The sequence below is a fragment of the Callithrix jacchus genome, chromosome 5, assembly GCF_049354715.1.
Source record: "Callithrix jacchus isolate 240 chromosome 5, calJac240_pri, whole genome shotgun sequence".
NCBI lineage: Eukaryota > Metazoa > Chordata > Mammalia > Primates > Cebidae > Callithrix > Callithrix jacchus.
The window spans coordinates 58,522,832-58,540,711 of record NC_133506.1 but is presented as its reverse complement, the minus strand read 5'-3'; the positions used below and the strand labels follow the sequence as shown (position 1 = coordinate 58,540,711).

The 17,880-nt window shown below is 54.4% G+C and overlaps 1 protein-coding gene across 2 annotated transcripts; it reads left to right on the top strand.

Annotated features, from left to right (window-relative positions):
• The first annotated feature begins 1,811 nt into the window (after positions 1–1,811).
• Positions 1,812–16,473, top strand: BHLHE23 (basic helix-loop-helix family member e23). 2 transcript variants are annotated; one of them, XR_013535275.1, is made up of 2 exons: positions 1,812–3,256; positions 10,105–16,473. XR_013535275.1 is itself a non-coding variant. In XM_017973106.5 (1 exon), exon 1 carries the CDS (start codon positions 1,932–1,934, stop codon positions 2,613–2,615), a length of 684 nt encoding a protein of 227 aa, XP_017828595.3. In that variant the 5' UTR covers positions 1,812–1,931; the 3' UTR covers positions 2,616–6,634. The 2 variants fall into 2 exon arrangements, 1 of the variants encoding a protein (XP_017828595.3); XM_017973106.5 differs by lacking the exon at positions 10,105–16,473 and having other exon boundaries at positions 1,812–6,634.
• Positions 16,474–17,880: the final 1,407 nt, after the last annotated feature.

Here is a 17,880-nt window from a genome sequence, read left to right as displayed (position 1 = left end):
CGGGCAGCTGAGGAGCCGCCTCCCCCAGGCCCCCACCAGCCTGCAGTTCAGGCCCAGCCGCTCTGCCAGGGCTGAGACCCGGAGGAGGCCCCAGCCCCAGACCGAACCGGCCGCAGCGCCGAGTGGCTCTCCGAGTGCCCACGGCACCTGCTTCCCAAGAAGACCAAACTCCCCGCGTGGCTAAACTGCCCCACAGGGCTGGTCCCCTCCATCTCCCGGCCCCACCCACCCTCACTGCCCTCCCCTGTGCCAGGCCCCTTCGGCCATCTGAATCCTCCCCGCCGGGCCACGGCCAGACTGACACCCGAATCCTTCAGACCAGGCGCAAACACAGCGGCCTCCCCCACACAAGGTCTCCCCAGTTTCTGAAGGCAGTGGGGGGCCCCAGGACAGGGCCTGAGACAGACGTTTCCGTCCACGGCCCCTGCGCTCCGGCGGCGTGTGCTGGGGGTGAGGCTGGTGCTCCAGGACGCGCAGCCAGACCCACCGCAGCAGGCAGAGTCTGTCAGTCTCGCTCCCCTCCGCGCCGGCAAGGCCTGTTTCCCAGGTGCCTTATCCTTGATCTCCCTCCTCATGCCAGCACCCGGCACCAAGCAGGGAACCACGGGACAGGCCAGTCGCTGCTGCGTCCCCAGAACCTTCCAGGCAGCACATCCGCCTCCCACGCGTGCAGCGCCCACTCCCCTCCCTGGGCCCCGCACTCAGAGGACCGTCTCTGAGGCTCCTCCTGGGGCGGAGCCTACGGAACGGAGAGGGTATGCGGCCCTGCCCAGGTCACACAGCAGGACCGGAAGCGGCCGCTCCACTTCGTGCGGGAGGCCTCCGTAGCCCGGTCTCCTACCAAGCCAGGAGCGGAGAAGCCGCCTTCCCTCCGCACACTCGACCCTCACCACTCGGCCCGGCCTCCAGGCAGGTTCCCACTTGGGAGAAAGGCTGGGGTCCGCCCTCATCCGGGCTTGGAAGAGGACTGAAAAGGCGGTTCCGGTGCTGGCCGCATTCCCAGCCAGTGTGGCTGGAGCCCAGGGGAGGCAGCGCCTGCGGAGGCTCCGGGAAAGCCCCTCAAGCCCTACGTGTTCGCGGATAGATGCCCAGGAAGCGGCTGACAAGGAGGAGGCCGCCCCGCAGCTCACAAAGCCCCCACCCCCACCCCAGGGAGCCCCAGGCCGCGCTGCCCCCCTCCTGCCAGCCCTCTCCGGCCTGCAACGCTCGTGGCGTTTTTCAACAGGTTCTAAAAGTCCCTCTTACTCCTTTCCTCCAGCCTGGCCACAGAGCGCCCAAGGCGGGGATTGTCCCGCGCCGGGTACACGCTGCGCCGCGGCTGGACCAGAGCGCCCAGGAGCCCGACCCCGACCCCAGGCGTCCCCTCAGAGGGGCAGGGCGTCGGCGCTGGCGCTGCGCGCCCCCGGCTCCGGCCCCTGCGTGCCGCCGCGGACTCCTGAGCTGGGGTCGGACTCGAAGGCGGACGGAGGCCGGTGCCCACAAGGACGCGCGCGTCTGGTGACGGCAATCCCCAAGGGCGGCAGAAGGCGGCGACCTAGGCGCCGAGAAGCAAATAAAAGCTCTCTGGGGTCCCGCCACCCCCCGTGCACCTCGGTCCCGAGTCCCCACCCCCGGCCGGTCCGCCCGCCTGCGGAGCAGGTGGAGCCGGGCCCGAGAAGAGGCCGTCACCCAGTCCCCCCCGATTGGACAGCAGCGAAGTCCCACCGGGCGCTGCCGCGGCTTAAAACCAAAGCAGGGGCGAGAGGGAGCTGGAGCCCGCCCCCTGAGCGCCGCGGCTGGGAGGGGGTGGAGGAGGGAGAGAAAGCGGAGGCGGAGAAGGCGGCGGGCAGCAAAGGCTAGGGGACCCGCGGGCAGCCGGCTGGACGCGCAGAGCCGGGAGCGGCAGGAGCGCCCGCCCACCTGGCGAGCCCTCCAGCCCAGGCCGCGGGGCCATGGCCGAGCTCAAGTCCCTGTCGGGGGAAGCGTACCTGGCGCTGAGCCAGGGCTACTCGGCGGCAGCGGCGGGCCTCGCCTACGGGGCGGCCCGAGGACCCAATTCGGCTCGCGGCTACGGCGCTCTGGGCCCAGGCGGCGACCTCCCCGCTGTCCCCGCGCCGCGCGCCCCAGCTCCGGCGGCGGAGAGCAGCGGCGAACAGAGCGGCGACGAGGACGACGCCTTCGAGCAGCGGCGGCGGCGGCGCGGGCCGGGGGGCGCGGGAGACGCGCGGCGGCGGCCGCGGGAGCAGCGGTCTCTGCGGCTCAGCATCAACGCGCGCGAGCGGCGGCGCATGCACGACCTGAACGACGCGCTGGACGGGCTGCGGGCAGTCATCCCCTACGCGCACAGCCCGTCGGTGCGCAAGCTCTCCAAGATCGCCACGCTGCTGCTCGCCAAGAACTACATCCTCATGCAGGCGCAGGCCCTGGACGAGATGCGGCGCCTGGTGGCCTTCCTCAACCGGGGCCAGGGCCTGGCGGCGCCCGTGTCCACCGCCGCGCCCCTCACGCCCTTCGGCCAGGCGGCTGTGTGCCCCTTCTCCGCGGGCGGCGCGGCGCTGGGACCCTGCCCTGACAAGTGCGCCGCCTTCTCCGGAACGCCCTCGGCGCTTTGCAAACACTGTACCGAGAAGCCGTGACCCGGGTGCCGCGCTTCTCCCGCGCGCGTCCTCCGACCGCCCCTGCTGCTGTTCACCCGCCCGGACAGGAGAGGCCTGGAAAGAAGCTGCAGGCGGAGAGGAGACTGCTGGACCTGGCTTCCAGCCAGTGCGCTGTGAGCTGTTGGGCGCCGCTGGAAGCGGCAAGGCCGTAATTGAGCCCGAGAGCCGAACGCTGGACTCGGCGCCCGGGAACTCGCGGCGCCCACCGAGCATTGTCTGGACCCGTCGAGTCTAGGAACGGGGGTGGGAGGAGCATCCTTCGGGCACTGCCGCTCGCCCACAAAAGAAGACCACCGCGGGGTCCCAGGGCGGCGGCGGGGACGGGCTCTGGTCAGATTCCGGACAGGCGGTCGGAGGCGCACGGAGGGTGGGGACGGAGCAAAGCCGGACTTGGCCGGTCGTGATCCTCGCAGTCCTCGCGCTGAGGCCCTGGTCAGCCCTTCGGGCTAACCTGCGGGGCGGCGCTCTGCCCGGCGTGTTCCCAACCACGCGCGCAGCCGGCACCTCCCGCCTCGGTGGCTCCGAGACCCCGCACGAGCCGACCCCACCATGGCCGTTTGCACAGGGCCTGGACCGCGGACGCGGAGGACCCCGGGCGAAGGGCGCTCCGCCTTTTCCAAGTAGGAGTTTGTTCTATGTATTTCCTTGCCTGCCTAGAGGCGGGGAAAGCGGTCGTCGTCGCCGGCTGCCTCGAAGTCTGCGGGATTTGTCCCCTCGACGCCCCCTGGCCTCCCCCGCCGCCGCCATCCCCTGCCCGGGCCGTCCGCGCGGTGAAGTTGGATGAAGGCCGCTTTGCGGGGCCTCTGCTGAGGAGGCTGCGGGGAGGAGGGGTTCTCACAGCCGGCGCCCTACCTAACCCTGGGTGCAGGGAAGGCCCCGCCTAGCCCTGGTGTCCAGCAAAGCCTCCTCCCCACCGGTCCCCTCACGCTTCCGAGGGAGGAGGCCCGGCTACGGGTGAATAAAGCTGCTGCGGGCCCCAGCCCTGCCGGAGCCCCGCCGGGTGAGAACCGAGATGCGGTGCGCAGCTCCGACTTCTGCCACCTTCGGGGTCCAGCGAGCCGCCGCGCACAGCCTGGTAGGGCACCCCGGGAACCCAGCTGTTCGCGCCGGTTAGCGCCCCGCGGCCCCGCTGCAGTATCCGGCTTTATTAACCCAGTTTCCTCGGCTGTCGGTAACGCCAAGGGGAGAGGCCGCCGCCTGCAATCGCCGGCCCACAGCGTTTAACTTAATGCATTCCAGAAGGCCTGCGGGACTGCCCAACGAAGCGTGTGACTGAGTCTTCTTCATAAAGACGCACGCCTAACACTGGCTTTTGCTCATCTCCGTCTTTATTTCCTCATTGCCTTTTTTCCCCCTAACAGATTAGTTTGTCTGTTTTGCAGCTTCGGAAAGCTGTGTTTTCAGATCCCTTTTGGATAGTCAAGGTGGGAAAGCTGGAAACTGAAATGTCCTTCACTTGCAGGGTCATTTCAACGTGATCTTAAATAAATTAACTTGCTTACAGAATTTGAAACAGGGGTGTTTATTCTGGTTAAAATCAGAGACATCAGTACAACATTTATATTCAGAGTAAAGCATTTTATTTTCATTTATTTTATAAAAATAATAGGATTAAATGTTAATATCAAATGAAATAGCCTTCATTTGTAACTGAATTCATCATAATTTCAATTGCAGATAACTGTGTCCACTCTAAACCAGAGTCTGAAGTCTCTGAGATGCTGAATCTGATCCAAACGCAGCAACTTATTATAGCAAATGTGTGAAATCAAAGGGAAAGGGGTGGAGGGGAAAAAATTATCTTTCTCTCTTTGGGTGGAATATAAGTTTTGAAAGAACCACTTCAGTAATCAAAAATTATTCCGGTAACTTAATTTAAATAAAAAATTTGAATTACACTTAAACTTTTTTTTTACATGACAAAGCTGTTTTTCTACTGTTCTGCAAAATGCCCCACCTGCCTGTCTCTTGCCTGAGCGGGACTGTGGTGTTTCAGAGAGGAACTAGGTCACCCTCTCGGCAGTGGTCACTCCTGATGCCACCTGGGCTATCACAGTGTCATTTGGCCTTTCTCAGGTTTGCCCAGGGATCTTCCCATTCCGACACAGCCCTCCATGGCCTTCTGCCCTCATCTGGCAAGCAGCAAAACAGAACCCATTTGGGTGCCCGAGCAAGCCCATGGCTCCCAAGAAACTCAGGGGGCTGCTTATCTTTTCTCCAGTGGCTGTACCCTAGCAACTGTGTCGAGAAAGTCTGGGGCCACCTGGAAAGAACCTCTCGGTCGCCACCCTGTGCCCACCAGGAGTTAGCCTTCCTCCAGCACTCAGGAGGGATCAAACACGAAAGAGCTTTGCTCGTGACTTGGGTTCCAGCTTTTTGTTTGGTTTGGTTTGGTTTGGTTTTTTTGTTTTTGTTTTTGTTTTTTTGGTTTTTTTTGAGACAGAGTTTCGCTCCTGTTACCCAGGCTGGAGTGCAATGGCGCGATCTCGGCTCACCGCAACCTCCGCCTCCTGGGTTCAGGCAATTAACTCTCCTGCCTCAGCCTCCTGAGTAGCTGGGATTACAGGCACGTGCCACCATGCCCAACTAATTTTTTGTATTTTTAGTAGAGATGGGGTTTCACCATGTTGACCAGGATGGTCTCGATCTCTTGACCTCGTGATCCACCCGCCTCGCCCTCCCAAAGTATGGGATTACAGGGCTTCCAGCTTTTTAATGATGCTCACCAGTTTTTTCTTGCTGTTATTTTCTTTTTTCTTTCTTTCCTTCTTTCTTTTTCTTTTCCTTTCTCTCTTTCTCTTTCTTTCCTTCTTTCTTTCTTTTTCTTTCTTTCTTTTAAGATGGAGCCTCAATCCATCACGGAGACTGGAGTACAGTGGCACGATCTCAGCTTGGCTCACTATAGCCTCTGCCTCCCTGGTTCAAGTGATTCTCCGGTCTCAGCCTCCCCAGTAGGTGAGACTACAGATGTGCGCCACCACGCCTGGCTAATTTTTGTATTTTTTAGTAGGAACGGAGCTTCACCATGATGACCAGGCTGGTCTTGAACTCTTGATCTCAAGTGATCTTCCTGCCTTGGCCTCCCAAAGTGCTAGGATTGTAGGCTGAGCCACCATATCTGGCTAAGATGCTCACCCTGAATTCTGTCTAGGTAGCAATGTGCAGGCTGTGGGCGGTGTGAGGCCATGTCCCCAGAACCGAGGTGTTCCCACCACCCCTATGACTAGCGTTGCTGTACAGAGACAATGTGGTCGTGAGTTGAGTTTCACATTTTCAAGTGGCCATATTAAAAGAGGAAATAGAAGCGGGTGAAGTTACTGTTCTTTTTTTTTTTTTTTTTTTTTAGAGAAAAAGAAGGGGAAAAAAAGAAAAAGAGGGAAAAAGGAATATTACTTCATTCCTAAAATGGGTTTCAATAATGGCCGATCAATATTTTGAGTGTTTAAAGTGGTTAATGCATATTTTATGTGTTTAAAATGGAGACCTCTATTGTGTTTATTTGTTCTGGCTCTGAGTTCAAGTCCTGGATATCGTTATCAATTTTTTGTCTCGTTGAATCTAAATCTCATTATGTGTCTTATGTATCTGGGTGTTAAGATCTCTTATTGTTACATTAATCCTTTTACCCTTGCATCCTTGTAGCTTTGAAATCTATTTTATTAAGTGTGAGAATTGCAACTCCTGCTTTTTATTTATTTATTTTTGCTCTCCATTTGGTTGGTGAGTTTTTTTCCATCCCCTTGTTTTGAGTCTTTGTATATCTTTAGATATATCGTTAGATTTTGTGGATAATGTATATTTTGTGTGTTTAAAATGAGGAGCTCTATTGAGTTTATTTGTTCTGGATCTTAGTTCCAGTCCCGGATATCGTTATCAATTTTCTGTCTCGTTGAATCTAAATCTCATTATGGGTCTTATGTATCTGGGTGTTAAGATCTCTTATTACATGAATCCTTTTACCCTTGTATCCTTGTAGCTTTGAAAACTATTTTGTCAAATGTGAAAATTGCAACTCCTGCTTTTTATTTATTTATTTTTTGCTCTCCATTTGGTTGGTACGGTTTTTTTTTCCAACCCTTTATTTTATTAACTGGCTATTTTGTCCTTTCATTGATAAAAATTCTTCTTTATGTTAATGCTCTTTACTTTTTGGTGTATTTTTAGAAAGGGTCATACTGGTTGTTCCTTTCTGTGTATAATGCTTCTTTTAGAAGTTCTTGTAAAGCAGGCCTGGTGGTAATAAAATCTCTGAGTACTCGCTTGTTCCTAAAAGATTTTATTTTTCCTTCAAATGTATAGCTTAAATTGGCAGGATATGAAATTCTGGGCTGAAAGTTCTGTTGATTAAGTATATTGAATATTGGCCCCCACTCTCTTCTAGCTTGTAGGGTTTCCGTTGAGAGATCTGCTGTAAGCCTAATAGGCTTAGCTTTATGGGTAACTTGATCTTTCTCTCTGGCTGCCCTTAATATTTTCTCCTTCGTTTCGATCTTGGTGAATCTAACGATTAGGTGCCTTGGGGTTGGTCTTCTTGAGGAATATCTTTGTGGTGTTCTCTGTATTGCCTGGGGTTGAATAATGTCCTGCTTTGCTAAATTAGGAAAATTTTCCTGAATAATGTCCTGGAGAGTATTTTCCAGCTTGAATTCATTCTCTCCGTCACATTCAGGTACACCAATTAAGCGTATATTAGGTCTTTTCACATAGTCCCATATTGCTTGGAGACTTTGCTCATTCCTTTTTATCCTTTTTTCTCTATTCTTGTCTTGTCGTTTTGTTTCATTAAGTTGTTTGTTTCTTCGACCTCTGATACCCTTTCTTCTGCTTGATCCATTGGGCTGTTTAAGCTTGTACATATTTCACTAAGTTCTCGTGTTGTATTTTTCAACTCCATAAGTTCATTTGTATTCCTCTCTATATTGTCTATTCTTTTCAACATTTCATCTAACCTTTTTTCCAAGTTCTTAGTTTCTTTACATTGGGTTAGAACAGTTCCTTTAACTCCCAGAAGTTTCTTATCATCCACCTTTTAAAGCCTACTTCAGATAATGGAACACAGTCCTTTTCCATCAGGGCTTGTTCCGTTACTGATGAGTCCTTTTCCATCAGGGCTTGTTCTGTTGCTGATGAGTCCTTTTCCAACAGGGCTTGTTCCGTTGCTGATGGGTTCTGATTTTGAGTATACTCAGCCTTCTTAGGCTGTTTTTTTCCCTTCATTGTAGATGAACCGCCTTTCTAATTAGGTTTCTGAGTCAACGTCCGACTTATTGATTCCCAGTGCTGGGATCCGAGCAACCCACTGTGGCAGCCTAAATAGCGGCGATAAGACTGATGGTGCTCTTCTGCCCGGGAATCTCTGGTCTGGCTTCCCTCTTGAGTCCGCAACAAGCGGCTCTGACTTCCCGGAGCTCCAAACTCCGGTCAGTAGGGGTAGCAGTCCCGTTTGCTCTGCATGAAGAGCTGCTGCGCCGAGACGCCGGCAAAACCACTGCGGCGGCCACAAGAGTCGCGCTGGCGACCCGTGGGGCTCCTCCACTGGGAATCGGCTAATCGGTGAGTGACTAAAGATGTGGCGTAGTCTCGTTCTCTGAGCTTTCACTGGGAGCTGCAATCCTGAGCTATTAGTGGTCGGCCATCTTGGATCAGATATCAACTCTTCTTTATCGAAGTTACTCTTCTTGAAAACTTTAATGCTTATCCCAACACATCCAAAATGTCATTTCAACTTGTCATTATTTAAATTTGTTAAATATTTTACTTTTTGGCACTAAGTCTTCAAGTTCCAGCATGTGTTTTGCACTGAAAGCCCAGCTCGGTTCAACTGGCCACATGTCAAAGCTCAGTGGCCACATGTGGCTTGCCAGCCTCAGGTTTTGCAGCTCTCCGCTGTGAAAATGACAAGTGTACAAAGCTCCCCCTGCTTTTTTCTCTTTGTTTAATAATAACCAGGAAATGCCACGGACTCAGGGAGTCCATTCTAGAGCTGAGCAAAAAGGAAATGTTTGTTTCTCTTTCAGTCCTGGTTCACTGAGGCTTTCTCCAGAGTGGGGGCTGGGGCTGGGGCTGGGGTCCAAGCCGGCAGCAAGAAAGGCAGAGGCTGCACCCACTGAATCACGAGACCCACAGGCCCCTCCAACCTCACATGCGCCAACCACACCCAAGCCTAGGAAACCGTCACGAAGCAGCAGATTACCAGGCGAACCCCTGAGAGGCAGCCCGGTGTGGTGACAGCCTCCTGTGGTGACAGCCTCGGGTCCACCAGTCCACCCAGGGGTTTGTCTGGGAGCCATGCCACCTTCCTCCATTAGCCACTCAGGAAAGGTGTGGGCCCTGCTGGCTGCTGCTTGAGTGACTTGCAGATCAAGACGAGTTCTCTCTCTCTCTCTCTCTCTCTGTCTCTCAAAGATGGAGTTTCACTCTGTCGCCCAGGTTGGAGTGCAGCGACGTGATCTCTGCTCACTGCAACCTCTGCCTCCTGAGTTTGAGCTATTCTTCTGCCTCAGCCTCCCGAGTAACTGAAATTACAGACGTGTGCTACCACGTTCAGTTAATGTGTTTTTTTAGTAGAGACAGCATTTTGCCACGTTGCCCAGGCTGGTCTCAAACTCCTGGCCTCAAGTGATTCGCCTGTCTCCCCCTCCCAAAGTGCTGGGATTACAGGCATGAGCCAGCGCACCTGGCCAAGACCCATTCTCTGGATGGCATGGCCTCTATTTGGAAAGTCCTTTGCGAAGCCAGTGGCTCTGTAAGAGTCCTTTGCTGGGGTCAGTAGAGGCAGGGTGCCTGACTTAGGTCCCACTCCTGTCTTTGTGCACTGATAGCCATGCCTGCTCCCTCCCTCCCCAGGGACCTTCCAAATTGCTGAGTAAAAATAGAGGGCCCAGCAGGTTAGAAAGCAAGCATGGGGTTCACACGGGCTCTTCTTTCTTCACTTCATAAAGAGACAGATGATTCTGCATTTCCGCACCTGTGGATGTCCTGTGGCCAGCGTACCCAAGACAAGGCAGCCCTTAACATGCAGTGTCCCTGCCTGAAACCAAGGACTTTCCCACCTCCTGGGTGACGCGCTGTGGCCCCAGCACTTTTGGTTCTGCTGGTGCCTGGTATATGTCACAAAGAGCTTTGCTTTCTGTAGTTAAGAAATTCACTGACCTAAAACTGCATTCCTCCTCCCATCTCAGGGCAGAACTGCCCAGCTCCAGCTCCACCCCAGGGCTGGTACAGTGCCACTGGTCCCATCCAGCCCATGCAAGTTCATGGATAGACCCTGGTCGACCAGGCATGCTGGCTTTCAACGGCTTCCTTTAATTGTTAATTTCATCCCAACGATGGGATTTTTCTTTCCGTGTGTGCAGCTGTCACTAGACTCACCAGGGAACTTCGTTTTAACTTATGATTAAGCCCACGACCAGCTGCCTGCTTTACCACCGCTTAATTTACCAAACGTGCATGTCCATTTTCCTTGCAGGATGGAAACATTAGAAGAGGCGCCCCTTTGTAAAGGACAAACACCGTTATCCTAAAAGGATGGGTGAAATGCACAAACTGTTGCTCCGACTCAAAGCCGCTTGGGCTTCACCATCTCTCCGGAAAGACCTCCCATTGGAACCAGCAAGCAGAGGCTCCTAAACCCTGGTTAATCCAGCAGAGAATGATTACAGCAATTTTCTAATGTGAATTTGTTTGTGATATGTCTTTAGTCTTTAATCGCTTTGGCATCCCATTTGAAGAGATGGAAACAGAGGGATTTGTGATGTATTAAATCATTTCTCCAACAATTACCTCTTTGAACTCATAACCCTGGATACCATGTGCCGCTACGCCAACCAGTCTGCTTCATAAAATTAGAAAGTTAATATGCATTTGCAGATTTAACCCCAACGGGAAAAAGCTGTGCTACCGCAATGCAGAGAAGTTCAGACAATTAGCAAAGTCACCTTTGTTTCGAGTGTTTTCCTGGCTGTAAAAAGTGATTTACGCTGTATTATTTCCAGTCTGACGTGCCTGAGGTGTATTTACTCACATCCGTGTATAAAAGCTGCTGCGTAGTAGCTGAATGGGAAGACAGTCAGAATTATCCTTGAAGTTAACATAAGAGGGGGAGCCCCTATGGGGGACATGCATGGAAGGGGTCTGTGAGCCCACCACCCTGGCCTCCCCAACTCTGTCCTTCCCTGGTGTGTCTTTGCTCAGGCATCAGTGGACATCCTCCAAGAACCACCCTTGCAGCCAAGCTGCCTCTGTGGCTCTGCGCTTCTGGAGGCCATGGTGGTCAGAAACAGCGCAAAGTGGCACATGGGTGTGTCAATGGTCTCTGTTGCTGAGACACACAGGGCCACCAGGCGTGCCTGCCCCACCTGGGGCCCCAGGGGACCGGACCATGATCTTGGCTAAAGTGCGCCTTAGAGAGCATCTGCAGCTCTTCCTATCCGGCCTTGTTTTACCTGCAAGCCGGGTTTTGTCAAAAGGAATGAGCACACAGTCAGTCGCGCTCCCAGGACCCCCTGATTCGGGCTGACGTGAGGCCAATCTCCATGTGCATGTGGGTGGCCCTTGCTGTCATAATGAGGCCTCCACTGGTCTGGATCTGTGAACCCCAAGACGCAGACAGGACCCACAGTGCTCTCTGATGGCCACAAGACATCCGAGAGGATGTGTTTTTGTTGCTGTTGTCCAGAGCCTCTGTGTGCTCTCAGCCTTGGGAGCTGCTCCCGGCCCCCAGTGCTTCTGACCATGCATGACACCAAAGTTACAGGGTCAAATGATCTCTACGTTTCCTGCACCGAAAGAAAACCATCCTCCGTAGCCCAGCAGACACCTGGGGCAGCACGTGGGGTAGGTCCCAGCCTGCACCTTCTGGGTTCCTGCAGCCACCATCTGACCTGGCACAGAAGGTCTCTGTGTGGGCGGGGACCAGGACTCCTCCTAAGTCCACCCAATGCGTGTGGCCAGGACATCATCCACATAATGCAAACGGTGAGAGGCTCGCTGCATGGGTGGTCCCTACATGAACACACCCACAGCTTTGGGGACTGGGATTCAGAAACCCACCGAATGTGAGCTAGTGAGTGCTGTCAAGCCCAGGCTGCTGGTGGAAAACAGAGGCGAGACCCTACACTAACCAAGCCCCTGGGCAGAACCATCCCACCTGCCAGAGAGTGTCCCCATGGCCCTCAGCTGAGAGAAGTCGGTGAAGGCCTCGCTTTCATTTCAAGCACCACAGATAGACAAATGGGAAGATGCTGATTTCACATTCGGGAATCTGGCTTTCCAAAATAAGCATCTTCACCTCCTACTAGGAGGAGAAAATCACTCCCCTGCTTTTACCCTGGATCCACCCTCAGGGTGGTGACATCATTGTCGTGTCCAGGATGAGCAGATGCATCCAAAGCCATCTGCTCTCCTGCCCTCCACCTTGGCACTTCCAGGACACTAACAGGAGGAACAGCATTGGGCTCACTCTCCCCACGTCCTCCTTTCCCCTGCCCCTCCCCTTCTCCACCTCCTCTTCCTCTTGCAATGCCCTCCCTTCCCCCCTGCAGGAAAGATTCCACAGGGCACCCACTCTTGTCTGGGTAGCTCTGCTCCCCTAACCATCAACCCATGCTTTAAAAAATATCCCAAACGGATGTTGGTTCTCAAGGCCCTGGTCACTGCCCCCAGCCTAGGTAGGTGCCAGTTTCATCTGGCTTAAGGAAGGCCTGGCGGGTCTGGAAGAAAAGGCTGACCCTGGCGGGGCAACTGACCACCTGTCACCTGTCATCTGTCGCCTGTCTCGAGCCTAACCTCCAGCCAGATGGGGCAAAAATTCTCTCTGCTCAAGTATGTTACCCAAAGTTATGTGTGTGTGTGTGTACATGCTGTATGTGTGTGTCCATGTGGTGTGCCTGTGTGGGCACATGTACATATGTGATATGTATATGTGTGCATGTGTGGTCTGTGTGTACATGCATGTGGGATATGAATATGTGTGGTGTGTCTATGCATGTGGGTTGTGTGTATGCATGCATGGGGGTGTGTGCATGTGTGGCATGTGTGTGTATGCATGTGGGGGTGCAGGCATGTGTGTGCATATGTGTGTATATGTGGGGTATGTGTATGCATGTGGGAGTGTATGCATGTATGATGTATGTGTGTGTTCATGCGTGTAGGGGTATGTGCATGTGTGTGTGTGGTGTGTGTGCATGCATTTAGGGTGTGTATTGTGTGCATATGTGTGGTGTGTGTGTGTATTCATGTGGGGGTGCATGCATGTGTGTGCATGCATTCAGGGTGTGTGTGTGTATTCATGTGGGGGTGCATGCATGTGTGTGCATGCATTCAGGGTGTGTGTGTGTGCATGTGTGGCATGTGTGCGTGCATGTGAGGGTGTGTACATGTGTGCATATGTGTGACATGTGTGCACTCATGCAAGAGTGTGTGCATGTGTACACGTGTGGCGTGTGTGCATGCATGTGGTGGCATGTGTGTGCACGTGTGTGATGTGTGTATGTGTTGTGTGTACGTGTGTGGTGTATGTGCATGTATGTGTTGGTGTGTGCATGTGTGCGCATGTGGGGTGTGCATGCATGTGCGTATGTGCACATGTGTGGTGTGTGCGTGCATGTGGCTGTGCATGCATGTGTGTGCACACATGAGCGTATGTGTGGTGTGGTGCTGCATGCGTCTCTCTCCCTGTGTGGGTTTCCAGGGCCCTCACCTTTGTCCCATTGCAGCACAACCCTGGCCCTGCCAGGACAGCCCTGCTGCCCCCAGGTCCCTCCGCCTCCGGCCCTGAGAGGTCTCTGGGGCCCTCGTTCCTTTTCTGTAGAGTTTGCCTCGTGTTTCACTGAGGTGAGACGGGACTCACCGTTCCAATTCCCAAGACACAGCCCTTTCAGTCTTAAAACCTGGAAAGCCCTGGCAAAAGGGACAAGTTGGGTGCCCCAGAGGTCAGGTCCTGTAGCCCTTTCTGGAAGCAGAAGAGAGAGTTGGAGCATTGGAGGTTCCCAGGCTGTTCCGAACTCTGAGTGCACCCAGGTCCCTGTGCTGCTCCTGCACCCGTCGGAGAGTGAGCACAGAGAGGGACAGGAAGCTGGGGACAGTCTATCGCATCCTCAGTGCCTAGCAGGAAGGCCAGGTGCCACGAAGGCATACCCCGCACTCAAGATGTCACAGCCAGAGGCATGTGGAGCCTCCCTTAACCCAGACATGGACAGAGGCGGGCAAGAAGGGAGTGTGAGGGAGGACCCCAGCCTGTCCTTGGTGTGGGGGTCCTTAGGCCATGGCTCCCTTCAGGCTTTCTCCCCCCCCAGGGAAGGTAACTGGAGTGACACTGAGTCACAGCAGGGCCAGGGTGGGGAGGGGCCAGAGCTGGGGTTTGGGGACATTTCCTCCTGAAATGGAGGACTCCCACCCATGCCAGGCAAAGACCACACCCAGCCTCTGGTCCTCTAGGGCAGGCTTTGCCATCAAATGAGTTCCTTTTTTATCATTTCCATTTTCAGAGCCTTTTGAAATGGAAGCTGTAGACTCGAGACAATAGGGCTATGGGATTCCATTGACCATTGTTTTAGAAGGGGAAACCAAGGCTGGGGGGAAGGTTACTCTTTCCACAGCACCAAAGCTCAGATTTGAAACTTGACTGTAAGGCTGGGTGTGGTGGCTCACGCCTGTAATCCCAGAACTTTGGGAGGCTGAGGCAGGCAGATCACTTGAGGTCAGGAGTTCTAGACCACCCTGGCCAACATGGTGAAACCCCATTTCTACTAAAAATACAACAAAAAAAATTAGCTGGGCGTGGCGTGCACCTATAATCCCAGCTACCCTGTAGGGTGAGGCAGGAGAATTGCTTGAAGCGAGAAGGCAGAGGTTGCAGTGAGCTGAAATCGTGCCATTGCACTCCAGCCTGGGTGACAAAACAAGACTTGGTCTCAAAAAATAAAGTAAAATAAAATAAAACCTTCTTGTAGACCCTCGAGGCCACAGCCATATCCACAGCCACGTCCACTGTGAGCATCGCCCCAAGACGCACAGTGTAGAGACGTGGCCAGGACCAAAGCCAATCTCATGGCTGCAGCCCAGAGGAAAGGGGTGTCAGCTGGGAAAAACGCCTGCGCCTCGCACGGGGTGGGGGTCACCCTGCCTCATGGCTGTTCTGGAAAGTGGGCGACAGCATTTGGTGCCGACTAGAGGAAGAGAAAGCCTGGATGTCTTCACAGTGCTGTCGGAAGTCGGAATGGCTGTACTTGGCCAGCAAGCATTGACTCTGCAGAGAGGGATCAAGAACTAGGTGGGGGTAGGGGTTCCATCCCCTGAGACTCAGTCACTTCCTGGGTCCAATCTGTTGCCCCTAGAAGCCTCCACTAGGCCTGGCCGACCACAGCACCCTACCCTCCCTGCTCAGCCAGCAGCTGGGCCTCCTGGGCCATCAGATTTGACAAGAGCAGGAAGAGGGGGCTCTCTGCAGGAGCCCAGAGCCCAGAGCAGGGCGTGGGGGCAGTTGGCAACTTTCAGTGAGCGTGCATGTGTCAGGTCTGCTCTGATTTTCTGCTTAATGAGGCATAGAAGGTAACTTTGAGGGGACATGGCTCCAGCAAACCTGCTGGTTATAAGTGAGGGACCCGTCTCTGGCACAGGCAGTGGTGGCACTGTGGCCAGTGGACACGGTGTGGGAATGCAGCTGTAGGGACAGCGGAGGAGACGGATTCGGGCACCAGTGCCTCTGTACAGTCTGCAGCAGCAAAATATGTTGTGGAAAGAGAATGCTCCTGATGCCTTGCCCCCATCATGTAGCTGAACAAAGTGTTTCCAAAATAACTACCAATGAATAGACATGCTCAGAGGACCCTGGTGTGCTGGGAAGGGTGGGATGCGTCCAGGTCCCTGCTGTGGTCCAGGCCCACTGGCCGAGGCTGAGGCTGAGGCTAAGGGTGAGGTCTCGGCCCGGGCTCTGACCTTGGCACGGTGCCCCTGTCCTTGGCAAACTCCATGCCAGGTGGCTGGCTGAGGTCTGCACTTGTAGGCTGGGCACCAGCAGGCTAGGCCCTGGCTCCGGTAGGGGAGAGTGGTCCGTCCAGCTGCCTCTTCTGCTGGGGAGTGACCATCAGGGAGCCGTGTCCTGAGGATGAAGTGGGGACCTCCCCACTTGATCCTGGTGGTGACATAGGCACCACGGCTCCTCACTAGAAAGTAGCAGCTGGTAGGGGCAGGTGCAGGCGATTCTCTGCCTGAAGAGCCTGCAGTGGAAGGAACGGGGCAGCCGTTCCAAGCGGCAGTCAATTAGCTCTTAGCTCTCAAGGTGGTTGTTTTCTTTCTCTTACTGTGGTGAAATATGCATCACGTAGAACTCACCGTTCCCAGTGCATGGTTGGGTTGCACGAAGGACACTCAGTGTAGTGCCACCAGCGCCACACTCTGTGTCCAGGACTTTGCTACGATTCAGTCATTTGTCTCGTATACTAAGGTATAATTTATGACAGTGAAATTCACCCTTCTGAGACCCCATGGCTGCATGGCTCCCACCACCATCGAGACAGAGAACCCTGCATCACCCCAAAGATTCAAAACAGAGAACCCCCACATTACCCCAAAGATTCAAAACAGAGAACCCTGCGTCACCCCAAAGATTCAGAACAACCCTGCGTCACCCCAAAGATTCGAGACAGAGAACCCTGCATCACCCCAAAGATTCAAAACAGAGAACCCTGCATCACCCCGAAGATTCAAAACAGAGAACCCCGCGTCACCCCAAAGATCCTGCTGTGGCCCCAGCCCTGTGCCCCGTGGCCTCCAGCCTATGTTCTGTCTGAGTTCTGCCTTTTCCAGAATGTCAAATAAATGGAGTCATGGGACCTGGCTTTCAAGTCTGTCTTCCTTCCCTCCCCAAGCCCCAGCCTGTCAATCAATGCTAACGTGGCTGCTCAGGGATTGAGGAGCTGCAGGAGGTGTTTCTGTGAACGTGACGCAGGCCCAGGCTGGGAGCTGCTGTCATCATCATTCCGCTACCCCACTGGGGCTCTCACTGAAGTTCTGAGAGTTGTGTACCGCCTTGATTTTTGCAGGAGGAGCCCTGCGTGAGCCTCTGTGATGTGAAAGAGACATTTGGGGGATGAAGTAAGTGGCCCGGCCTTCATCTTGCTGAAAAGATCCTCAGACCTGTGTTGAGATCCTGCTTGCAGTTCTGCACTGCTGAGCGCAACACACGGAGAATCCGTGGCGTGATGCGTGCTCCGCAGGCCTTCACAGGCAGCCCAGCTGTCTCCCATATTTCCAGAAACACTTCTCTGGATTCCAGCCACAGTGCAGCACACCTGGCCCTGGGTTGACAAGGTAGAGATAGGTGAGGAGCTGGCCAGGCATGCATGTTCGAAGGGGAGGCTGAGTGGCATGGAAAGGCCTGGGGCGGCTCTGGCCCTTGCAGGACTGACCGACTGAAACAGCAGCAATGGTCTGGAGCAGATGCCAGGGAGGCCGCTGTGATCGCAGTCCCCAGGGCTGCCACTAAGCTGCCTGTCACTTGGCATTACCCCAGAGACGTCCCCAGCCTGACTGCGAACGCCGCAGAATATAAAGTCACGGAAGTCCAAACCATCTTGCAAGGAATCAGCAAATGAGAAAGGACAAGACTAGCCGCTCCTGAGACCGAACGGGCCCAGCGAGAGACTCGTTTTACCGTCCACTGCCTCCAGAAAGTGGAATATGCGGGGCGGGTTTTCCTACTCAGACCTGTCTCAACGTTTTTCTCTTGCACTTTCTTTCTTCCTTTTTTTTTTTTTTTTTTTTTTGAGACGGAGTTTCGCTCTTGTTACCCAGGCTGGAGTACAAGGACGTGATCTCGGCTCACCGCAACTTCCGCCTCCTGGGTTCAGGCAATTCTCCTGCCTCAGCCTCCTGAGTAGCTGGGATTACAGGCACGCGCCACCATGCCCAGCTAATTTTTTGTATTTTTAGTAGAGACAGGGTTTCACCATGTTGATCGGGATGGTCTCAATCTCTTGACCTCATGATCCACCCGCCTCGGCCTCCCAAAGTGCTGGAATTACAGGCGTGAGCCACTGCGCCCGGCCTTCTCTTGCACTTTCTTGATGGGCAGGACTTTCACAGAAAAAGCGGGTTTAGGGTGCTGCTGCCAGGGTAAGTCACGGATGTCAGGACGTCAGGCCCCAAAAGGAACCCGGTGCAGAACGCCCAGCCGCACCTCCCAGGCCAGGCTCAGACGCAGCCAGGCTGTAATCCTCCTCTGGGCAGCTCAATTATCCGTGGG